This window comes from Saimiri boliviensis, chromosome 1, assembly GCF_048565385.1.
Source record: "Saimiri boliviensis isolate mSaiBol1 chromosome 1, mSaiBol1.pri, whole genome shotgun sequence".
In the NCBI taxonomy this organism is placed as follows: Eukaryota; Metazoa; Chordata; class Mammalia; order Primates; family Cebidae; genus Saimiri; species Saimiri boliviensis.
The window spans coordinates 128,125,468-128,150,377 of NC_133449.1; the positions used below are offsets into that span (position 1 = coordinate 128,125,468).

Below are 24,910 nucleotides of genomic sequence, written 5' to 3' on the forward strand. Positions count from 1 at the left end.
GCAGAGCAGAGAGGCCTGCTCAAAGAGCTAGCCATCACCGCAGAAGCCTGGGCTTCAGTTGTATCTTGCCGATTCAGCAGGAGGGTGCATTTCCCCTTCCACTTTCCCATTGAAATACACCATTTCTGTACAATATTTATAGAACCCTTGTCTCTACCATTAGAAATACAGAATATTTTTGCCTTTTTACTATTAGTTGACATTGTTTGCTAGGTTTTGTCTGTTTATCCTGTTCACAAATTTTTGTTTTTTTAAGTTTATTTTGAACTATTTTTGACAAAAACATTAACAGTATCTCTTCAAGGAGTTTAATTTCAGCTTAAGAAAAGAAAATGAAAAGTAAATGACATAAAAAAGAATCTGCTCTCATTCTAAGGTTCTGCCTTTTGCCTTTTCTAGGAAGCCCCATTTCTTGACTAGAATTTGGTGTTGCTTGATGGGAAAAGCTAGAGATGGAGTCAGAGACTGAGTAACCACAGGGGATGCTTATGAAGATATGGGTGGGGACGGCGGGAAATAATGAGGAACTCTACAGCTGAAAAAGATGATGCCTTTTATTAGCATTTGGTAGTAGTCGAATTTATGTGCCCTGCACTCTGTTCTGCATATTGGAAAGAGCACTGGACTAGTAGGGCCTGCTTTTAGGTCCTGACTTCTGCAGCCGCTCCTGACGTTGGGGAGCCCTCTACCATTGTGAACCTGCCTCCCAGGTGTCAAACTAGAATAACCGTCTCTCCCAGCCCAGCGTTGTGCTGTGAGGACCGGGCAAGTCAAAGCATGTGGGCAGCATTTGCAAGATGTGTTGTTCACACTTAATTTCTTCCCCCGTCAGGTTTTTTGCCTACAGAGACCTCTAGACAAGGTGTTTCCTCCCATGGAGAGCAGATGAGGCAGGTGAACGGGCAGAAGGCATCTTGTCCTGAGAAGTTCTTGGTCTTCTCCTCTCTTGATCCTCTTCTGTGGATTGGAAACATTTTGAGAAACTACATCCCTTGCGTGCCTTAGCAGCAGACATTGATGAAGTCCTGGAAGAACATAATGCTATGGACAGACTCAAGGGAGGAATGGTGGCTGCTCCTCACAAGAGGAAGGGATCAGGGGCACATTTGGACTTTAAGTCCTAGGGTGGCCCACAATGCAGGCCCTCCCCTGCAGGGAAGCAAGGGGAGTCAAGGAAAGGAACTCAGCATTTTCAGGGCTGCATTTTCACACAGCAAGCCATAAAGTTGTGTTTTTTCCTGAAATGATCTTGATTTCCTTCAGAGGAGGAAAACGACCTTTTGGAGAATCTGTGGTCTGGGGTGCTTTGATCTTCGTTCACAGTCCAGGGAGGTGTAGCTGCATTCCCCTCCTCTGCCTTGCTTGGCAACTCACTTTTTTGGGGAATGGTGGCTGCTGGCCACTGCTTTTTTGACCAGATAGCTGGGTAGACCCTGAAGGGGCCATTTTGGCCATTTCTGGCCTCAGGTGGGATGACAGTAGAGTATGTAGAGATGCTTCTGGAGTCAGTCAAGTTTATGCGCGACTAATCCTTTCTATAAAACAGCGCATCTCATCCCTCAGATTAAAGTAATACAAACCCAATTTCATTTGTTTTGGGGTTTACTTGTGTTAATTTATAGATCACTTTCAGTTTTCTAATAGTTTAAACAAAAAAGTTTATGACTAATTCTGTGTTTATGTTGTGTGTCTGATATAATGTAAAGCCATCTAGTTAACACGAGAGTTATTTGACCATTCTGTTAAAGTTTAAGAAACACCTGCTTTAGGGGAGTCTCCATTTGGCTACTGAAGTTGTGATGGATTGAAGGGGTGGTGATGCCCCATCCCTTTGTGGGAACTCTCTCCTAGCCAAGCTCTTGGGTATTGTTGAAGCCCCCTTGCTACAACATGACCCCTGCCCCCCAGCCTGGGGGACCTGGCTCAAGCTGGAGAGAACTGGGAGAGCACCCATGCAGGTGGCCTTTGGTGGCTGGAGCTGGAAAGCTTAAAGTTGGGGGCTGCCTCAGTTCCTACCATTTGGACTGGCTTATTTGCAGAGTGGGAGGATGATGGACATGGGGATAAGCAGAGGGGAGCCAGGAAGGGCCACATGTACTGTTAGCCTTGGAGCCAATGAGTCAGCTCAGCCATGTTCCTTCTGAGGTGTTTAGCTCAGCCCAGACTGCCAAGACAAATAGGCCTTTCTACCTAAGCTCACCTTGCTGCACAGTGCCCTGGCTGCTCTGTATGGTGTCTTAGCCAGGCTAGCAAGAGTTCCCATGACTGTCCTCACCATGATGGTGCCATAATTGCGTTCCCTGGGGGGTGTGGGGGTGGTGAGGGCATAGGGTGAATGCAGAACACTGTAAGGCAAGGCAAAGGACATTGCTGTGGCTGGGGTGTGGGCCACCCCCTTTGCACTCTGTCCTGAGAAGCCATGAGCAGCTGTAGCCACACCCCTTCCGAAGGGAACAAGGAGAGCTGCTTAGAGGCTGTCCTAGTGGCTGGGGAAAGTCAGGGTCCACTTTCCAGGTGGCTAGCTCTGGGCCAGGGAAGCAGGAGCAGGCACCGGGCCATGCCTGACAGCCTTGGATTTGAATGGAAGAAGGAAAGGGAAGAGAAATCACCATCTTAGGCAATGAATAAGGCACACCCAGCCTGCTTTGGGGTTTAGAGTCTCCTGCACTCCCACCTCCACTGTAGAGAGCCAGACTGGGTTCATGCTCCACAGTCTTCTAACTGCATCTCCTGGAACCAACCTTTGAGTAAAAACCCTGGGAGAGTGATGATACTGCTCTTATTATGGACCCACACTCAGAGATAAGCCCAACCCACAGGTCACAGGGAAGCCCTTGTCCTTATCTCTTCAGTTCTTGGCCCTCTTTGAGCAGCATGTCTCCTTTGATGAGGGAGTTGAAATATTAGATGCTTTCCTCGGTTCTTTTATACACTGACTTAGAAATTTCTGTGGCACTACTGGAAGGCCTTCCTGGTCAATAGATGGGCAAACTTTCAGTTAATTGTGTGAGGGCTTCAAGTGGTTTCAAGTGACAATGGAGAAAGAAAGGACTTGTCAAAGTCCTTGCCTGCTGTAGGAGAGAGAACCATGCTGATCCTGGTGCATGCTGACTGCAGTCCTAACGAGGCAGCTCTGACAGCAGACCCCTATACTCAGCACGTCGTTCCTGTTGTCTTAGTCTGTGGTTTTGGGAAATTGATGTGGTGCTCAAATGATGAATGAGGCCTGGTGCGTGGCAGTGATGAGGGTCATGTTTGGGAACATTGGGTTGATTCACCTCAAGAAAAGGCCCCAGAATCCCAGGCTGCAACACCCAGGGGTTGTCCCTGCCTGGAAAGGACAGAGTGACAAGCCAGCCCCTCACCCAAGGGAAGGCTTCAGAAGAGGCTTGGCCCCCCCACCGTGCGGCCCTTAGGTTGTCCACCATTCATCTTTTTACTCTTCGTGATGTAGCTCTAGACCAAGCCTCCCGTCATCTTTGTATCCCTAAGGCCTGCTCCATAATAAATCCTTAACTGTTTGTTAAAGCAGAGGTCCCCAGTCCCTGGGCTGCAGACCAGGAGCGGTGGCATTAGATTCTCACAGGAGCACAAACCCCGTTGTGAACTGGGCATGCTAGGGATCTGGGTTGCACTCTCCCTATGAGAATCTAATGCCTGATGATCTGAGGTGGAACAGTTCTGTCCTGAACCCACTCCCTCCACCAGCCCCCATGGAAAAAATTGTCTTCCATAAAACCAGTCTCTGGTGCCACAGAGGTTGGGGACTGCTGTGTTAAAGAGATTGCCAATTTACAGAGAAGAAACAGCATGAGGTACAGAAGGAAGAAATTGGAGGTGTTAAAGAGTGGCCAAAATGTATGGTGTGGGAGGTAGCCAGCAGACCCCTGCCAGCCCCAGGCTGCTCCTGGCACCTTCCAGACGTTGCACTTGTGATTATTGACACATCTCCCTCATCTCCCAGATTGTGAGCACCTGTTTTGCTCAGCACAAACATTTAAAGCACTTTTTTCAGGACAACTTATTTTCAGACTGCTTCTTACAGAAAACCCCCTGAAGGTTCGTGGTGTATAGCTGAACCACAAGGAGCTGAGCTGCAGTTCTAAACTGAGCCATCCCAGAGACCTCCAGGAGAAGCTGGGATCCAAGAAGGACATAAAGAAGTGAGGGAGTTGCCTTCCTTGTTATCTGAGGAAGACAGTCCCAGAGAGAGTGGCTGATGCAAAGGCCATACCAGATAACGTCTAAACAGCAAAGAGGCCAAGGCAGGAGCAGGTTGAAGACACTGCTAGGAGGTTCGTGGGCCCCACCATTGCTGTTGGACAAAGTCTGTGAGGACTGTGAGAGGGATGCTGGTCAAACTCCCAGGGTGTGGGAGCTGGGGTACTGAGGGAGTTGAAATCGTACCTATGGGGAAGATCAAGCTGATAGAATTGTTGATGGATTGGACGTGGGACGTGGGATGTGGGATGTAAGAGGAGGAGGAAACCAGGAGGCCTGGCAGTGATTTTATTTCTTGCCTAGAGCAAGTGGAATGACAGAATTCGTCTACTGAGATGGGAAACCTTGAGGGGCTGGTGAGGTGGAAGAGGAAGGTTGGAACAGTCTGGGCTTGTTCTGCTCCTGGAGCATCCTCCTCTGCCCTCTTGTTTACAGGGATATCCATGTCCCTATCCAAGATATCTCAGTTCAAACTGCTATAACAAAGTAACTGAGACTGGCTAATTTATAAACAACGGAAATGTATTTCTTAGACCTGTGGATGTTGGGAAGGCACTGGCATTTAGGGTCTGCTGAGGGCCTTCTTGCTGTGTCCTCACATGACAAAAGGTGAAGGGCAAAGAGGGCCTCCCTAGTTGCAACCCTTCATACAGCACTAATCCAGGGCCTAATCACCTCCCAAAGGCTCCGCTTTTTAATACTATCACAGTGATGGTTACATTTCAAGATAGGAATTCTGGGGGATACATTCAGACTGTAGCACTATGACTGACTCCCTCCATCCGAGATTCGGATGTGCATTTGTATTCTGGTTCAGGCACTGTATTATAACAGTTGACATATTTATTAATCTAATGAGGTATATCAGTTAAGTAAATGAAGTTAACTCATTGCCCTTGCTACCTGTCTGTCGTCACTGGGAGACAGTAGTTCTTGGGAAATGGGAAGCCTGTGCTTGATTTTCTAAAGCACGTTACTTTCCTTTATTTAAGTCCTAGCAATGCTGGACGGATGTTTTGCAGCATGCTTGTATGTTAAGTGTCCTTTGAGTCAGAGCTTTACTCACAGCAACCCTCTCCTGCCCTGTGCAGGTACAGGGGGCGGAGGTAGCAGAGGGCTGGGCCCCAGCTCTGAGCGGAGGAGGAAGCAGGCCTCTCCAGTATCAGAGGACCATGATGCTGCCCCCTCAGAACATGTATGTCTATCCAGGAGGGACAGAGCACCTGCCTCACTTCCCAAGGGGTCCAGGGTCCACTCACACTCTTCTGATGGGGAGACTGTGAATTCCCTCCAACAGCAGTCGTAACTTCATTTCACAGGTGAGGAAACTGACGCACAGAGATGGGACCCTGTGGAAGGTTACATGCTTCACAGTGACTCACCAGGTCTGATGCCAATGACTGGGCTCCCATCCCCCATGCCACCAAGCCATATTGCCTCAAGTAATAGGCCTCCACTCTCATGTTCCTTCACAACAGCAACCTTTGGGCCTAATTTTTGGTGATTATAAACTGTAGCACAAACAAAGTGCCATGGATCTTGGTGAAAGGTTCTGGTTGGAAGTACTGGAGAAGGTAGGAAAGTTGGCTGAAACTCAAATAGACTTAGCTGTAGAGAAAGGGCTTCCAGGCCCACAGATGGTCCCAGTACAAGCACTGTGGGGGCCAGCCTTAGGGGAGGTTAGGAAAAGCCAAAGTGAGACCCTCTCATGGCTGACAGCCCACGCACCAAGCTCTATACAGATGTTTTCTATGTTTCTTCGCATACGTGCTTGCTCCTCAGCGTGTCCTGGTGAGACCAGTGTTATTTCCATTATACAGAAACTGGGGCTGAGAGACGCTTGGCAGCTCTTGGACCTACTGGGGAGGAGGGATCTGAAGTGGCATTAGCTGAGCAAGTGGATTTCTGACGCCCTGCTCTGGGCTTCACAGGATGATCCAAGGGTTTAGTCTGTGGAAGGGCAGGTGCCAAGACCTGTCTTAATCCATTTTCTGCTGCCATAACAACACACTACTGCCTAGGTAATTTGTAAAGAAAGGCAACTTATTTCTTACCGTCTGGAGGCTGGGAAGTCCAGGAGCATGGTGCCCACATCTGATGAGGGTCTTCCCATAGTGGAAGAGTGGAAGGTGGAAGGCAGCGTGAGAGATAGGAAGAGGAAATCGGGCTAAATTCCCGATTTATGGAGAGTCCACTCCCTTTACTCCTACAGAAACAGCATTAATCCATTCTTGAGGACAGAGTCCTCATGGCCTAATCACCTCTTAAAGGCCCCACCCTTCCACTACTGTTACAATGACAATTAAGTTTTCAACACAGGAACTTTAAGAGAACACATTCAAACTATACCAAGAGCCTTCTGTGGACCAGTGTGCTCGGAGGCCTGGCGGGCTTGGAGCCAGAGCCCAGGAGGGGCATGAGGAAGGCCTTCCTGAGACCCCCTCCCAGGCCCCCTCCACTCTTATCCTTGTTCCCACAGCATCTGGCCTTTTCATCCTATTTAATGCCTGAGCCTTTGAGGCAGCATTTTTTTGTATTTTATGTTAGGGAGGCGTATTTGACTTTGTTTAAAAGGTTAAGATCTTTCCTAGGCGGTGGCTTTTGTTTGAAAGAGGGAAAGAAAGGAAGACCTGCTTCCACTATTCTCTTGCACTAGGGTGGGGAGGGACACACAGGGGTGGAGGAGTCTCCAAAGTGGGCAAATTAGAATCAACAAGGGCCCCAACTGCTGCATCCTAGACCTCACTCCTCCTGCACCACCTCCCAGAACCAGTCCTTTTGCTTTTGTGACCCATGCCCACCCTACAACCCCTTCCGACTTGACATCAGATGGCAGTTTCACCACTGTTCTTCGCCTTCCTGGGCAGCCCCCTCAAGTTGAACATATTTAAGGAAGAATGAGTTTTGGTGTGTTCTCACCCCGTGGTCACACACTCCTCATACCCATTTTTATAATTTTCTTTGCATTGAAAGTTGATTCATAGCACTTAACTTTCACATTTGTCATGTAGAGGCATTTATTCATTCAATCACTCATTGATTCCAAATAAAAGCCAGAGGAAGTTTCTACTGCCATTGGCTATTTCTCTGGAATAATTGGAAGCAGGCCTTCCTGGTCCTTGCTGTGTGCAGCACGTCCCTTGGCTGGTGACGGACCTGAGCAGGTGCTTTGGAGCAGAACATGAGCTGTTGTGGCAGTGGTTGTGCAAAGCCTGCATGGAGGCCAGTACTGCCTCATTCTTGGAGGGGAGCCTCTAGTTTGCTAGTCACCTTGGGCTTGGCCGTTCTGGAGTTACTGCTCCTGTTCTCTCTGTTGGCCTTGCCCTGTCCCTGCTGCCCATCCCTGTCACCGCAGCCATTCTGGCTCTGGCCAGTTAAGTTTGTGTCCATGTCCTAGAAAGTGCTCCTAGGTGGCCATTCTCTTATTTGCTGGGCTTCAAGAATTGGTGGCCCTGAACCCCCAAAGGTCCTAGGACCCCTGCTGGCTATAGACAAGATCTGAGTAGAGCCTTGGGTAGACTCAGTTTCCTTCTGGCTCTAGGGGACCCATAGAAACAGAGGCTGGTCTGGGACACTGTGGTAGCGATTGGGTCACATTTTCTCTCTAGGTTGGATTAGCAGCTCTAGTAGAGTCACTTCAGTTAACCCAACATCTTGACATTAAAGCCATCTCACACCATGGAGTGTCCGGAGTGGTGAGTTCCAAGCCTACCCCAGGGAATAGTGGTGTGGAGAAGGCTCAGGAGATGTGTTCGGAGTGTCCTGAGCTTCAACTGGAGTTAGAGAGGGGTGTGGTATTGTGAAATATATATTTGATCTTCCTCCCTCTTTTCCTGAGGTATTCTTAGAATCTCTGGAGTGATAAGAGTGTCTTTGTATGCAAATGAGATAACTGGTATCTGGGGCCTCCTAGATTGCTTCAGGATTTGGCTGGTTGCCAGAATAATCCCATGATTAGAGGGCTGAAACTTAAGTATTCCACCCTCCCACCTCTGAGAGAGGCTGAAGGTTGAGCCAGTACATCAATGGCTAGTGATGTAGTCAATTATGTCCATAATGAAGCTTTCATTAAAGACCCAAAAGGAGGCTGGGTGTTATGGCTCACACCTATAATCCTACCACATTGGGAGGTCAAGGTGGGAGGATTGCTTGAGGTCAGGAGTTTGAGACCTGCCTGGGCAACATAGCGACACCCCATCTCTAATTTAAGAAAATTAATAATTATGCAGGTAAGGTGGCTCACATGTATAGTCTCAGCTACTCAGGAGGCTGAGGTGGGTGGATAACTTGAGCCCAGGAATTTGAGGCTACAGTAAGCCATCATCAGGTCGTTGCACTCCAGCCTAGGAGACAGAGCAAGACCCTGTCTCTAAAAGCTTTTTTTAAAAAAAGTACAAAACTCCAGAGGACTGAGTTCTGGGAGCTTTTGGATAGCTGAGCATGTAGAAGTTCCTGGGAAGTGGCACATAGGCAGGCTTGGCAGCTCCACGCCCTTTCCCACGTGCCTTGCCCTGTGCACCTCTTCTGGCTGGAGGTTCATTCGCATCCTTTGCAGTATTCCTTCCTGTCTGTCTGCAGGAAGGTGATATTTGTCTCTCTCAGGTTATTATTAATAGTAACTTTCAGTGCCAGTGAATGGTGTGACATCTCATTGATCTGTGATTTTAGCTGTCCTGGATTTGGGGTTTCTGAGACTAAGTCCTTCCTCTTTCTGCTTCTGTAAAGTAGCCTCTTTCTTAGGGGCTGCTGACTCATGCTCAGCTTCATGCCAGCCTTTCATTTTACTTTCTCTCTTACGCTGCCTGTGTTTGGAGAGCAGAGGCACAGTGAAGCTTCTCAGTCCATTTGCTACCACAGACAGCAATAGGCTGGAGTGGGGTAGGACAGGCTCAGTGGGTAGGGTTGGAAGACGAACCCCCATTGCCCTTGGGCTTTTTCTTTGGGTTGATAATGATAGTTCATTCATCCTTCACCTCCATGCGACCTTGAAAAAAATCACTCTGTCTGAGCGTCCGTGACCTTATCTGTGCAACTCCTTTTAAAAATTATTCTTAGAAGAACCCTAGTGAATAAGATAAGCAGAAGTGGAGCTCTGATGTGTTAATCCTCGCCCCTCAACACCAGCTCAGGGGAGTCTGAGAGGTTACTGAGGCGAAGGGACCTGCGATACTCCCCCCAGGCCCCTGGCACACCTTTCCCAGGACTGCTGCTGAAGGCCTTGTCACCTCAGTAGTCCTGTGTGAATCCTAACACCCCTCCTGTCCTACTAGTGCCCTCTCCACCACCCAGTTCCTCGCCCCCAGGGCTGGATGGGACATCAGTGGGGTACAACCTCGGGATTTGCTGTCCACTTCATGGTCCACTGCCTCTTGTTGGAGGGGTCATGTGACTGCACAGAGTGAGGAATGGGGCCTGGTTGCTTCATGGGTTATTGCTTCTTTTTTCTTGACCCCGAGAAAAATTTCCAACCTGCTAGACAACTCCCACATACTCTGTCTCCTCTTCTATTTAAGTGCTGTTTTTCCTCCTGATGAGCTCTGGTCGTCAAATGGAGCTGGAAGGAAAAACAAGGCCCTTGGGAATATAAGAATCCTTGGTGAATTACCTCGTATTCATGAGAACAAGAAGAGAAATTGAGTTCAGCTCTGCAAATTAGCTTTGTGTTCTGGGCCTTGATGCGTTAAATTGCAGATTCTAATTAAATGTCCCCAAATAACTGTGAAGTGCTTCTAAGGTCTTTTTGACCTAAAATTTCTGTGACCTGTGAACTGTCTCAGGTGTAAAATTAGTCTGTAGATGTACCCCTTTAAGCATTTCTATCTCCAGAAACCTCACTATGCCTAGGATGTAAACTACCCTCTTAAGGGCAGATCAGGCAGGTGGAGTGGGCAGGGACCCTGCAGGGAGAGGTGGAAAGGGGTGGGCATGGGTGAGTTTTGGAGCATCCCCAGGGCTGGCAGAATGTTGGGGTACAGATGTGTCTCTCTGTTAGGTGGCCTGTCTCCACTGCCACAAGTGAAGGGGGTGACCAACACCTTCACTAAAAGGCTGAGCAGGGCAGCCAGGCAGGCAATGGAATGCTGGAGACACACTGAGAAAAATGTTCAAGAGGGAAGAGCCTCTTCTTCAAGCTGAAGTTATGCCTAGGGTGCTGCCCTGCATGGGGTGCAATCTTCAGTAACACAAGAGGGTGGCCATGAGAGAAGGAACAAGACAGTTCCCCATGATCACATCCCCAGCATGGCTGTTGTCTTGATGCAGCCTCCTGCTGGCTGTCCTCTCTGTACAGTATCTCTTTAAATGTCTACAAATAAAGCAAAGATAGGCTATTTCCTTAAAAACGTGTTGCAGAACTTACTTCTATTTTTATGCAATGTTGTTTTGTATGCACCTTGTTTGGGAGTATAAAAATCACGTGTGCAGCTCAGTGAATTTCACACAGTAAAGTCTGTGTGCAGTCCATACCCACATCATTTCCAGAGCCTCAGAAGACCCCTCACCCTCCTTAGTCAGTACTTACCCCTTCAGGCTACCACTCTCCATATTCTGAATCCCACAGATTCATTTGGCCTGTGCTTGAGCTTTGTATGAATGGATTTATTTGCTTAGAATAATCTTAACTTTTCCCCTTGACATTGTTTCTGAGACTTATCCCATTGTTTCATCTGTTCTACTGTTGATGAACGTTTGGGGTGTCTCTAGTATCTTCCTACAGTGAACATCACTGCTCCAAACCTTCTCTACAGGCTTTTGGGGAACATAACTTGGCGTTTCTGTTAGCAATTCCCCCTCTGAGTTGTATGCCAGGTCACAGGGTAGGTGTACGTTCAACTTAAATAGAGGCGGCCAGTTTTCCAGCATGGCTGACCATTTACACTCTACCAGTAGGGTGTCACTTCCATTGACTGCACATTCCTAGCAGCACTTGATATTGTCTGTCTTTGTCATTTTTGCTGTTCTAGTAGTTGTGCAGAGTTATCTCACGGCTTCAGTTTGCATTTCCCTGATGACTAATGGGATTGAAGAACTTCTCATGTGTCTGTTGGCTTTATTATGATCATTTTGATAGCTGGATAATAGTGTGTCTTATGGATATTTGAGAACATTTCTTTTCTTACCTATAGCTGGGCATTTGGTTTGCTTTATTATTGTAAGTAATGCTACAATAAGCATTTTTACCCAGTAGTCTTTTCCATGTTCTAGACTACTGGCAAGAGTTTTGTTATTATTTACAAATTTTGATAATCAATGCCAGATTGCTTTCTAAATGTTTGAACTACTCTAAGATGTGATCAGCAGTATAGGAGAGTCCTAGACAGCTTCCGCCAGATCCTCCAGCAATGTGTATTCTCATTCAAGAACAAACAAAACTCTTTTGGAGGACGTTTTCAGGTGAAGGAAAGTATATTAAGCATTGTGTTACTTAGTGAGTTTGGTCACTTTTTCAAAATGTTTACCATGTGTGTTCCTCTTTTATGAATTCCTACCTCTTGCCACTTGCATTTTGGTGAGTTTTTTGTTAATGTGTACAAGCATTACTGTAAAACACAGATACTAGTACTTTAAGCACTTTCCTGTTTTACCAGTCGCTTCGCATATTGTTTCACTTGTGTGCCTTTTGATGCTAACCAGTGAATCTTCCCCTTGGTGATTTTTATTTTGTTGCTCCCCCACCAGGCCACTGCCCTGTCTACAGAGATGCCCAGGCTGAAGATCCCTGGGCACTCCTAGTGAAAGGGATAGGAGCACAGCCTGCAAGAGAAACTGAGTCTGCCCTGGGCCACGCACTCTGCTCTTGCTGTCATCTGATTCCCTGACCCTGGCGCTTTAAGAGGGTTAGCTCCTGAGCTGAGCCCTGAGGGCTGCCCAACAGCCCCCTTGGTGCTGGGACTAAGTGGGGCCTGGGGCCCCAGCAGCAGCAGCAGCAGTGTGGGAGTCTAGTGGAGTCTGCAGAACACTCTCCTCTTCATGCACATTTGGTTTTCATTATAGCCCCATTAGATGGGTGCAGTCCATCCATCCTGAAGGGTAGGGCCTTAGAGTGCCCTGCAGCTTCTCCCAGGGCCTGCAGTTTGTGAGTGGGGAAACTGGGCCTAGATTCTTGTCTCCTCATGTCCCTAAACCACACTCAGCTGCCTACTTGGCTCTTTAGGACAGGCCTAGACTCCCTTAACAGATCAGCCCTGCATAGAAGAATATGTGCTTTCTCTTTCTTATATTTTTGGGTTTGAGCAAAACTTGTATTTTTGAGTCAGAAGGTTAGATTGGGGTATGGAGCTCAAACTAACATGGAGTAGCTCTTGGCCTCTCTACATTTCTAGGCATTGCATTCTCAGGAACTTCATGTTTGACCAGCCTGTTAAGTTTTTGCTTTCTTATTTTTAGATGATGGATTTGGATGTGCTTCTATGAAGAAATGCCACATGGTCCGAGAACAAACATGTCCAGTAAGTTGTTTGGTGAATTAACCCAAGGACAGGAGCCCAGGTCCTTCAGGCACAAGGTGTGGATACCCTTTGGGAAGACAGGGCTGTCTCTGGAAATGTGAAGACCTCTGAGAAAGTGTTTTAAAATAGGCTTATAGTCAGTCTAATTATCTTCTAAAAGTTGGTTCTTTCTAGAGACAGCAGGAGTTGTAGCACATAGAGTGGGAAAAACCTAAAACTCCCTTCTCGCTGCTTAACCTAGTTCTGAGAGCAGAGTGTGGGTTCTGGAGCTCTGAGCCGTGTGAAGTGTCTGACTCAGCCTGTGGCGGTGTTTTACTTAAGCCCTCCACCTCCGCAGCACAGCACCCTCCACTTTGCTTAGGCCTAGATTACATGCTTTGCGGGAAGGAAAGCCTGAGATCCAGACATACGTGAAGTTTATGTAGCTCTGGGAAGAAAGCCAGCAGGTTAAAGCTGTGAGCTTTGTCTCACTAGTGTTTTGCCACCTGGATGTAGCCCGTGAGCAGCAGACTCTTCTGCAGCTCTTACCCTTCTCACAGAGATTGTGGTGAATTGATTTAAATTTTTAAAGGTTCTATGAGGCTTGCCAACAGAAGAACATAATAAAGAAAATCTCGAAAGCCATCTTTTATGATTATGTGAAAACCATCATTCACTGTGGCACATCTCCATTGAATAGGACAGGACATCCTCAGGGGATCCCATGGATCCTCTGTGTTGGGGAGTAAGGAGGAAGAAGTGACCAAAAGGGGCAGGGAGCAGCAGACTGTTCACCCTGGTTCCTCACATTCTGGGGAACCCTGGTTATTGTACCTTTCCTGCATTAGGTCACATTCTTTCTAAATGAGAACATGATGCCTCTCCATCACCATCCCCATGATTTCTTACCAGTGTTTACTCCTATTTCTCAGGGTTACTGCCACTTTAGTGGACTAGGGCTCAGGGCCAACACTTCCCGGGTTATCAGGCGTGGTCTGACCCAGGATCAAGAAGCACATCATCACCAATGACATCATGACAGCAAGAGAGCACAGCCCTCGCCATGGTGCCAGGGCCCGTGCAATGCAGCGGGCTTCTACCATCGACGTGGCGGCCGACATGCTGGGCCTCTCTCTGGCAGGTGAGCCTCACAGGGCCTGTACCGGGCTCTAGGTATGAGCTCACAGAGCATGGCTTCACACTGTGGCAGTGCTGGGAGGTACCTGATAAGTCCCCATGACTACCCTAGACTACAGGGTACCCTACTTTAGCATCCTTCTGGCTGAACCAGTAAATAGGAAAGGGGTCGTCAGCCCTCTTCCTGTGAACTGCTTTTGCTGGAGCTTGACTATGTTAGTTTTCCAGTTTGCAGGGGGAAGGGGGCACCACCAGGGTAGTGTGGGAACGTCCAAGTGTATGGCTAGCAAATGCCCAGGTCATGGTAAAAGGCCTCCCTGTTGTCAATGTGTAGACCCAAGGAGGAACAGGGGTTTGGTTGTGAGGTCAGAGACTTCATAGCAATCTCAAAACCAAAATATTTTTAAAATGAAGAAATTGTCTTGCATGACAGTTTTTGTTGTTGTTGTTGGGGGGAAGTAGAGGGTTATTTGTGCATTAAGTCTGAAAACGGAAAAGTTTATTAAGGGTGATTTTTCTGTCATTTCTTTTCTATTTAGGAAATATACAAGACCCAGATGAGCCCATTTTAGAATTTAGCTTAGGTAGGTATCTTTTTATTATTTTTTTTGTTTAAAAAAATATTTTACTTAAAAATGAAAACAAAAACACTACCATCCGTGCGTGGGCTTGTCTCAGAAAGCTTGCTGCTGCCGCCACCACTGCTGCAGTGTTTTTGAGAAGACGGGGCCCTAGCAGCTGCAAACTTCTGTGGGTGAGAAGGCACCTTGGAGGCTGTGTGCCCATGGGCCCTCAGCATGGGGCCCACCCTCTGGGGGTATGCTTTCCACAAGTGGCTGATGACAGGGAGGTGAGCCCACTTAGAAAACTGCCAACAGAGCCCCCCACCACCTTCTCACACCCCAGTAGGAGAAAGGGAAGGAAGAGTTGGGAAAACTGGGCTTAGGGTTCAGCGTTGTTGCCTCTGGCTACAAGGCCTTGTATGGTTTTCACTCTTTAGCCCTCGGTTCCCTATTGTATAAAAGGCAACAGTGGCACCTGCGTGCTCTCTCTCTCTCAGTATCAGATGAGAATATACTAAAAAATGGATCAGAATTTGCAGAGTCTGGGGTCAGCGATGCATGGCATCACTGTGCTTCAGGAGGCCTGAGACACCTCTCCATCAGAGCCCAGTGCTACCCAGCTCTCCTCTCCCCTTTTCCCATTCCTTGGTAGTGGTCAACATTAGTTGGCCTGACACCAGTGTCCAGGAGGTGGTGTGACATAAAAGAGGCACCTCCTGGGGAGTCAGATGACCTGGATTGCAGCCCTGACCATGCCAGGCTAACCATATGGCCTTGAGCCTGCCACTCAACTTTGCTGGACCAGTTTCCTCCTGTGCTACATGAGGATGCTGCTGCTTGTTTGAGAGACAAGATCAAAGTGGTTAAGTATCCCCAACTCCAAAAGACTTGGACAAACTGCAAAACCCACAAAACTGTAAATATACTACTGGCCGGGTATAGTGGCTTGTGCCTGTAATTCTAGCACTTTGAGAGGCTAAGGTAGGAGGATTGCTTGAGGCCAGGAGTTTGAGGTCAGCCTGGGCAATGTAGCAAGACCTTGTTTCTAAAAAAGAAAAAAAAAAAAAACACTTACCTGACTGTGGTGGCACATGCCTGTATTCCCAGCCACTGAGGAGGCTGAGGTCGAAGAAGCCCTTGAGCCTAGGAGTTTGACATTGCAGTGAGTTATGACTGGTCCACAGAGGGATACCCTCTCTCTAAATAATAATGATAATCAAAAAATAGAATTTGGAAGAAACAGAGACATTGCAGAAAGTTTTAAAGAAATTATAATTTGTATTGTCTGGGCGTGGTGGCTCATGTCTGTAATCCCAGCAATTTGGGAGGCCAAGGTAGGTGGGTGGATCACCTGAGGTCAGGAGTTCAAGACCAGCCTGGCCAACATGGTGGAAGTCTATCTCTTCAAAAATATAAAAATTAGCTGGGCATGATGGAGGGTACCATAATCCCAGCTACTCTGGAGGTTGAGGTGGGAGAATCGTTTGAGCCTGGGAGGCGGAGGTTGCAGTGAGCTGAGATCACGCCATTGCCCTCCAGCCTAGGGACAGAGCAAGACTCTGTCTCAAAGAAAAGAAAAAAAAGAAATTATAATTTATATACTCAAGAAAAGATAGTAAATCTGTAAAACAAAACCAGGACACTATAAAGAGAAAAAGAACAGTTGAAGAACAAGAACAATCCTAGAAATTTAAAATATGATGGATAAAATTTTTAAAATTTTATAAAATTTGGAAGTTAGTCAAGGAATTCTTCCAGAAAGTTAAATAAAACAAAATAGAAAATAGGTAAGAAATAGAAATGGAAACTTTGAGAGTAAATCCAGAAGGCTCAATATTTAGAAGAAAAAAACAGAAGAGAATGTAAGGGAGGAAATGTAAAGAAAGAAGAAATCTCTGAGAGCTGAAGAATATGTCTCTAGGTTAAAAATGTCTACCAAGCCCCAGCATAATGATGAAAGAGACCCATAACGAGGCATATCGTGGTGAAATTTGAGATCACAGAAAATAAAATGGAGATCCTAAAAACTTCCAGAAAGAAAGAAAAGAAACCAAACAAGTCATACCCAAGGATCAGGAATAGAACTGGCATGGAATGTCTCAGTAACACTGGAAACTTGAAGACAGTGAGACAACACCTTTAATTATACTTTCAACGCAGAATTCTCTGCCCAACCTATCAGTCAAATATGAGGGTAGAAAGAAACTTGCTTCAGCTGTACAGAATTATACAGCAAAAATTTACTTCCCTGGCATTCCTTCTCCAGAAGCTAGTAGAGAATGTGTTCCTATCCTAAAGAGGGACCACATTGAGCAAAGAAGTCATCACAAGAGAGAAGTGGAAGGAATCCCACATGGTTCTTAATGACTAGTATGTGCTTAACTTTCATCATGACAACATGGATTTAACAAAAATTGAGCTAAAATAATGGCATGTCGAGAGAAGATGAGAGTTGATATAATTGAGTTAAAAATCTTTATCCCCTGTAACAGAAATCAGGACATTTCTGAATCTGGCGAATGAAGAATAGTAATATAGTCATGTTAGTTAGGCACATGGAAGAAGAAACTGCTTTAAGAGGTGATGATGAATTTTATGTAAAGGGAATTTTACCACAGTTTTTAAAAATGAGGAGCAGGAGCTGGATTATTGAATGAGCACCTGTGTTGAGTTTTAAAAGTTTAAAATTGAAAAAATTTATGTTCATTGTAAAACTTTGAATACAGAAAATGTTGAAGGAAAAGAAAACTTTGCAAGAGGTAGTCAGTTAGCACTTTAGTATATATCCTTCCAAATACACATATTTGACCCTTACAGAGTACTGTGTGGAGATTTTTAATGATTTTTGGTTGTGGAAGTGATGGAATTATTTCCAGACATGTCATCCTAGTATTCTTGATACTCTTTTTTTCATGTAGCAAAATATCTTTTTGTTTTCATATATATTAGATTTGCTTCATCATTTTAAATGCCTTCGTTGAGTCTCTTACAGAGCTGTGCCATACTTATTTTAGCCGGTCTCCTACTGTTGGACATTCAGGTTCTTCCCAATTTGCCACTATAAACACCATCACAGTGAACATATTTATACATAGATCTTTCATACATTTTGCTTATTATTTCCTTAGGATATACTCCTGAATATAGCATTGTTGAATCAAATGTATGCATTTGAAATGTTTTACCAGTTTAGCTCAACAGCATTTATTTAGCGTTTATTCACTTGGGATTACAGATGATCAGATTGGAGAGACAAGGCATACATATCAGAGATGTGTGGTTTCTATGGAAATATGACAAATGAGGGACGTAAGTGAGCCTGTAGGCTGCTCAGAGAAAAATTCATGGAAGCTATGGAACTTGAGCCAGGAATCAAACTCTGGTTGAATTTAGATAGGCTGGGTCGGGGGAGGAGGCCAGGATAGAATATCCCTTGTACAAAGGCATGTTCCGAAGGTGACCATGGGACCATTATCCCTTAAAGTAATCTCAGTCTGCTCAGCCTTTGGCCACCTGCTATACCTGCTATGGTCAGTCTGCCATCACTACTGCCTACAAGACTTGATATTCCCACCTTGCATAGGTGTCAAGAAAACTCACACCTGATTAAAGGGCAGGTAGAGAGAAGCCACAGGTCATATAAGGGCACTTTGTAACTTAAAGGAGAGACAGCAAGTAGTCCAGTCAAATTAGGAGATTCCTGTCGAGGCAGACATAATAGAAGAAACGAAAGAGAACTTAAAATATTAATAAAACCTTGAAGAAAAATAGGAGAACTTTCAAACTCAGGGTAGGCAAATATTTGGACAGAGCACAAAAAGCACCTTTATTTAGTTTGTTACTGCTGCCATGACAAATTACCACAAATTTAGCATGTTAAAGCAATACAAATATATTATCTTACAGTTCCCTTAGGTTGGAAATCCAGTGTGTTCACTGAGTCTTTGCTTAGAGTCTCACAACACCAAAATCAGTCAGCAGAGCTGGATTTATTAGAAGGCCTCTGGGGGAAAATCTGTTTCCTTGCCCATTCACATTGTTGGCAGAATTCAGTTGCTAGTGGTTTTAAATTTTAGGAGGCCATTTTTTGTCTAGCTGTCAGGGCATGTTCCCAGCTCATAGAGGCCACTCACATTTCTCTTGTGGGCTTACAGTCCTCTTCCTCCATTTTCAAAGCTGGCAGTGGCAGGTCTAGTGCCTTCCATGCTTTGAATCTCTCCTGCCTCTTCTTCCACTGTTACATCTTTATGATTCACCCTAAGACCTTCCTCTTCTACCTTTAAGGGCTCCTGTGGATAGATTTAGCCCGTCTGCATAATATATCTGAAGATCCCTTAATCACATCTGTAAAGTCCCTTTTGTCATGTCATGTAATCTATTCCTAGTTTCTGAGGATTAGGACATAAATACTTTTTGTCAGGGAGGGGGCTTTTCTGCCTACCACTTCCTAAAATTTAAAAAGGATACATTGAATTTCATCAGAATAAGAAATTACTGTCTGTAAGAGATATCATTGAGAAAATGAATAGATGAACCACAAACTGGAAAAAAAAATACTCTCAACATATATTTCACAAAGGACAATTAGTAAAAAAGCAAACAACCCAATTTTTAAAATGAGCAAAAGACTTGAGCAGACATTAGACAAAATTAGTTATACAAATGAACAATAAGCACATGGTAAAATGATGCTTAACATCATTAGTTGTCACGGAACCACAAATTAAAGCACATCTATTAGAATGGCTTACAAAACAAACCCACTAACTCTACCCAACTGGAGCTTTTGTATATTGCTGGTAGGAGTATGAAATGATACAAACACATTGGAAAACTATTAGTTTCTCATCAAGTTAAATATATTTCACTCATAGGTAATTATGAATGAATGAAATGAAGAAATGAAAACGTGTTCACAAAAAGACATGAACAAGAACATTTACGTCACCTTTATAATAGTTCAAAACTGAAAACAACCCAAATGTCTATAAACAGTAGAATGAATAAATTGTAAAATGTAATATGACTCATCATTTTTTAAAAAGAATGAATTATCAATACATGTAACAATGTAGATGGGTCTCAAATACTCCATTTGTGTGAAATTCAAGAACAGACAAAAGAATAGTGATGGGAATTAGAAAAAGATTGCAAAACTAGATTTGACTGGGAAGTACAAGAGGGAGCTTACTAGTCTAATGAAAAAATTGTACTATCTTGTTTTGATGATACTTACAAGGGTGATTATGATTGTCAAAGTTCATTGAACAGAAAAACCTAAGCTCTTTGTATTTTATTATATCCAATAAATAGTGAAGATTCATGAACATATATGAGAAGATATTACAGAGGGATGACCCTGTAATTAGTTTTTGGAACTAAAATTAATTTTTGGAAATAAAAATCATTTTCTTATTTTTATTTTTATTTTTTTTTTGAGACGGAGTTTCGCTCTTGTTACCCAGGCTGGAGTGCAATGGCGTGATCTCGGCTCACCGCAACCTCCGCCTCCTGGGTTCAAGCAATTCTCCTGCCTCAGCCTCCTGAGTAGCTGGGATTATAGGCACGTGCCACCATGCCCAGCTAATTTTTTGTATCTTTAGTAGAGACGGGGTTTCACCAGGTTGACCAGGATGGTCTCGATCTCTGGACCTCGTGATCCACCCGCCTCGGCCTCCCAAAGTGCTGGGATTACAGGCTTGAGCCACCGCGCCCGGCCGTTTTCTTATTTTTAAACCACTAGTCAACATTTAAAAAATACAGTAAGAATGATGAGGGCAGATAGGGCAGTGAAGACTTCCAAAAATCTTCTTTTCTGTAAAGGCAATGGGTGTACTAGCAAAAATGGTCAAAATCAATTGCTTCAGAACTCTGAAAATTAACAGGGGCTTACAGCACTCTGGGGAGCATTTATTTAAGAAAAATGGTGTGTTATTCTGTTCTTTCATTGCTATAAAGAAATACTGGAGGCCAAGTAATTTATAGAGATTTAATTGGCTCATGGTTCTGTAGGCTATACAAACACGGCAGCAACATCTTTTCAACTTCTAGTGAGCTCTGAGGGAGCTTTTACTTATGGTGGAAGGAAAAGCAGGACCCAGTATCTCACATGACGAGAGAGGGAAGAGGTGCCACACACTTTTAAACGATCAGGTCTTGCATAAACTCAGAGCTAGAACTCACTTATCACAAAGGGTTGGTGCTAAGCCATTCATGAGGTATTTGCCTCACCATGATTCAAACACCTCCCACCAGGCCCCACTTGCAGCATTGGGGATTACATTTCAACATGAGCTTTGGAAGGGACAAAACATCCAAATCATATCAAATGACTTCTTAGTTAGAACAGAGAGCTTTATGATGTTTTAACTTGCCCTGTTGCTATCTTTCTCTCCCTAGCTCCAGGTAGACTTGAAAGCTAACAGCTCTGATGTTATGTGAAAATCAATAGCCTGAAATTCACGGAAGGGGACAGAATGGGGTTGGAGATTCTACAAAAAGCCTCTTTCTTAGAGAATTGTCATTATTTGACCTGTCTGGCAGTTCCCTGGCCAGGAACCCCACATCCCATACCTGCTTTTATTTGGCTTAACTCAGAATCATTGGGAACAGCTTTTTCCCTGAGAATGTTTGTCAAAAACAATCAGTGTCCATGTTTTCACAATGCAGCTACCTGAGGTAGTAATAACAGTTGAAACAAACAAAAAGCTAACCAAAAAACCTTAAAAGGGAAAGCTGGGGAATGAGATATTTATAGGGAGATTTGAAAAGCTCTTTCATATTCCTGGGAACCTCAAAGGCCAGTGCATATAAAGAGCTGTGTACATGTCCAGAGCTGTGTGTGTGCTCAGAAGACTTGAGAGGCCCTAAGTAATGGCTGAGATTGACCCTGAGATTCTGTGTAAGTGGCAAGTGAAGGCTAAGACAGAGTTAAAAACTTCCTGCCTGACCATTGAAAATGCACGCTGGTACACACACAGGGACTCTTAGCTCAAGCTACAGCAAAGATCTTTGATTCTGGTGTTTAAGGAAATCTTGGTCCAGTCGTCTGACTACTAATCTAATGAAGGAGTCACTTCAATGGCCATACATGACAAAGAATACTACTTTACAGAATTAGATCAGGAAAGGCACTGAAGAAATAGCCACACAAAAAAGCAGCAACTACAAAGCCTGGGGAAGCAGGAGGAGAATCTAATTCCAGAGATCCCACATTATGTTATTTAAAATGTCTAGTTTTCAACAAGAAGATATGAGACATTGCCAAAAAAAAAAGTATGGCTCATACACAGAGGGAAACACCCATGGAGTCAGTAGAAGCCATCCCTGAGGAAGCACAAATGTTTGACTTTGTAGACAAAGATTTTTAAATCAGCTATTTTAAGTACGTTTAAATAAGTGAAGGAAACGGTGTCCAAAGAACTGAGGAAAGTATGAGAACAATGTCTCACCAACTAGAGACTTGAAGAGTCTATTATAAAGAGATCTACATAGAAATTCTGGAGTTCAAAATTATAATAACTGAAATGAAAAATTCATTAAGGGAGACTCAACTGTAGATTTGAGAAGATGGAAGAAAGAATCAGCAAACCTGAAGACAGGTCAGTTGAGATTGTCCAGTCTGAGGAACAGAAAGGAAAAAAGAATAAAGAAAAATGAACAGAGCCTCAGAGAACTGTGGAACACAATCAGGTGCACCAATATATGTATAATAGGAGTTCCAGAAGAAGACTAAATAGAGAAGGGGGGAAGATAAAAAGATTTCAGTAAGTTATGACAGAAAATTTCCCATAGTTGATGGAAAACATGAGTCTGCATAACCAGGAAGTCCGATGAACTCCATGTAGGATAAGGTCAAAGAGATCCACACTTGATACATCATACTCAAATCACTGAAAACCAAAGATAGAATATTTAAAGTAGCAAGAAAGAAGTGAACTTATCATGTATAAGGGATCATCAATAAGAGTAACAGCTGTTTTTCATCAGAAACCATGGAGGTCATACAGGTGGCGAAATGACATGTTCAACTTGCTGAAAGAAAAAGACAGCTAAGAGTTTTCTGTTCATCAAAATGTCCTTCAAAAATGAATAAGCAGTATGTGGTATGTTTATACAACTGAATGCTATTCATCAATAAAAAGGAATGAAGTACAGCTATTTGCTGCAGTATGGATGAACCTTTATAATATGCTAATTGAAGAAGCCAAATACAAAAAGCCACTTACTATATGATTCCACTTACATGAAATATCTGAACTAGACAAATCTATATAGATAGAAAGTAGATTAGTGGTTTCTTGGGGGACTAGTAAATGGGGGCAATGGGTTTGATTTGTTGCTTTGGGAGTGATGAGAATGTTAAGGAATTCGTGGTGATGGTTGTACAATTCTGAATGCCTTAAAACCACAGGATTGTATACTTCAAGGGGGTGACCTTTATGGTATGTGAATCATATCTTAAAAGAAACCTATAATAAAAATCAAAGCAACACTGCTGAAAACTGTTGTAAATCTGTGAAGGTAAATGAAGGAACCATCTCACAGTTCAAGGAAAAAACATCAAGCAATAGAGATTGTTGGAGTGAAGAGTTATGACAAGATCCAGGAGTTCTAGTATTTGATTGATAGGAGACCTAGAAGCAGAGAAGGCGGGAAAGAGGAGTAGCAGCAGGCCAGAAGCAACAGAAGAATTATTTTCAGATGGAAGAATGGGCTTAAGACTCAAGAGTGTTCCAACTGCCAGGCATCTCCTTGTCAGACTAATAAATTCCTAGGAGAAAGAAAATCTTTTTCTAGATAAGTAACAAACAAAAATCAAGTCTACTATTAAAGACAACTGGAAAAAATGAAAAAAAAAATCTGAAATGTCTGGTCCATGTGACGAGAGAACTGATAGGACAGTAAAGAATCTCTATGCAGAGGCCTGTTTATTCCCTTGAGGGCTTATAGTGGTTCCCAAGAGGAAGGCCAAGAGGTCCAGAGGCTGCACAGTGCTTTAGACAGCCTCTCAGTGTAGAAGTGAAGGGGATTGTTTTCTAGGGTCTGTTAAGGGAAAGGATACTTGATGAAACCCTTCTTACTTTGATCTAGAATCCAAAAGGCTAAACCTCTAGAGTAAGGGGAACCAGAAGCAGGTGTTGATAGGGATTACAGTTCCATAAAGTTTCTGAAAGTATCTTAGAGTGATAGTGCTCCTTAGAATCAGGCAGAAGCAGTTACAAATCTTGTCTGGAGAAAGGCGGCAGCATCGTAGGCCTCAAATAATTTGTACATGCAATCTTTCTTAAAATATAGTGTTCAGCATAAAATCATGAATTTTCAGAAACATCAGGAGACCAGAAATACAAACAGAAGCAATAAACAATAGAAACAGACCCAGAGGGGCTGTATATATTACAGTTAATAGACAGACACTAAAATAAGTGTTACTGACCATGTGACTTGGTTAGTATGGGCTGCTATAACAGAATATTGTAGACTGGGTGGCTTAAAAAATAGAAATTTATTGCTCACAGTTCTGGAGCCTGAGAAGTGCAAGATTAAGATGCCAGGATATCTGTTGTCTGATGATGGCCAGCTTCTGGTTTGCAGATGGATGTAGTCTTGCTGTATTCTTACATGGCAGAGAGCAGAGCAGAGGGAGCAAGCTCTTGTGTCTCTTCTTTTAAAGGCACTAATCCCATTCATGAAGACTCTACCCTCAAGACCTAATCACCTCTGAAAGTCCCCACCTCTAACACCATCACATTGGGATATAAGATTTCAACACATAAATTTTGGGGTTTGTGTCAGAGGAGAGACCTACTTAAAGAAACTTTAGGGGGACACAAACATTCAGTCTGTAATACTATGGTAAAATAGAATAAAGACATTACTGAACATTTTCAGAGAACTAAAAACCATAAAAAGAACCAAATAGATATTCTAGAATTAAAAGAAAATTTTCAAGAAGGAAATTTCCAAAATGAAACCAGAGCAATGAAAATAATGGGAAAAAATATCAGAGGAGAGTAAAAACAGCATAGCGAGAGGTCTAATATTACATTTATTTTGTATAATATTACATTTATTTTGTATCTTTAAGAAGGAACACAGGGAAGGGTCAGAAGCAATATTTATAGTTGAGCATTTCTCCCAAACTAATACAACAATTCACAGAATAAATAAAAAGAAAATGTACTAGGCACATCATAATAAAACTGCAAGCCACACTCAGTGGGGAAATTATAGAAGCTATGAGAAAATACAACGCTCCAAGTAGCAACAACTAGACTGACAGCTGACTTCGTAACAGAAAATACAGAGGCCTAGAGACAATATATTTAGAGGGCTTAGAGAAAATTTCCGTCAAGAATTTAAGGTGGAATAAAGACATTTTTAAACCTTGAAAGCTGCAAGAATGTCAACATCAGATTTACAGTATAAACAGTGCTAATAGAAGTTCCTCAGTAGAAGGCTGATGATTCCAGATGGATGTTCACCAACAGAGAAGGGATTGAAAATTTAAAGACATGAGATCTGGGGTAAACATCTGGGTTATAGCTACATGAACAGCCACTG

At 43.9% G+C, this 24,910-nt stretch overlaps 1 protein-coding gene across 15 annotated transcripts in view; it reads left to right on the forward strand.

The window, feature by feature from the left end:
- The window catches only part of INPP4A (inositol polyphosphate-4-phosphatase type I A), a 147,769-nt gene that overhangs the window by 60,958 nt on the left and 61,901 nt on the right, over window positions 1–24,910 (forward strand). For all 15 annotated transcript variants that reach the window (XM_010352045.3, XM_010352046.3, XM_010352043.3 and 12 more), the window contains 3 exons: window positions 12,607–12,668; window positions 13,580–13,788; window positions 14,324–14,368. In XM_010352045.3, coding sequence (XP_010350347.1) covers window positions 13,683–13,788; window positions 14,324–14,368 — 151 coding nt within the window. In that variant the 5' untranslated portion in view covers window positions 12,607–12,668; window positions 13,580–13,682. The remainder of the gene's footprint in view (window positions 1–12,606; window positions 12,669–13,579; window positions 13,789–14,323; window positions 14,369–24,910) is intronic.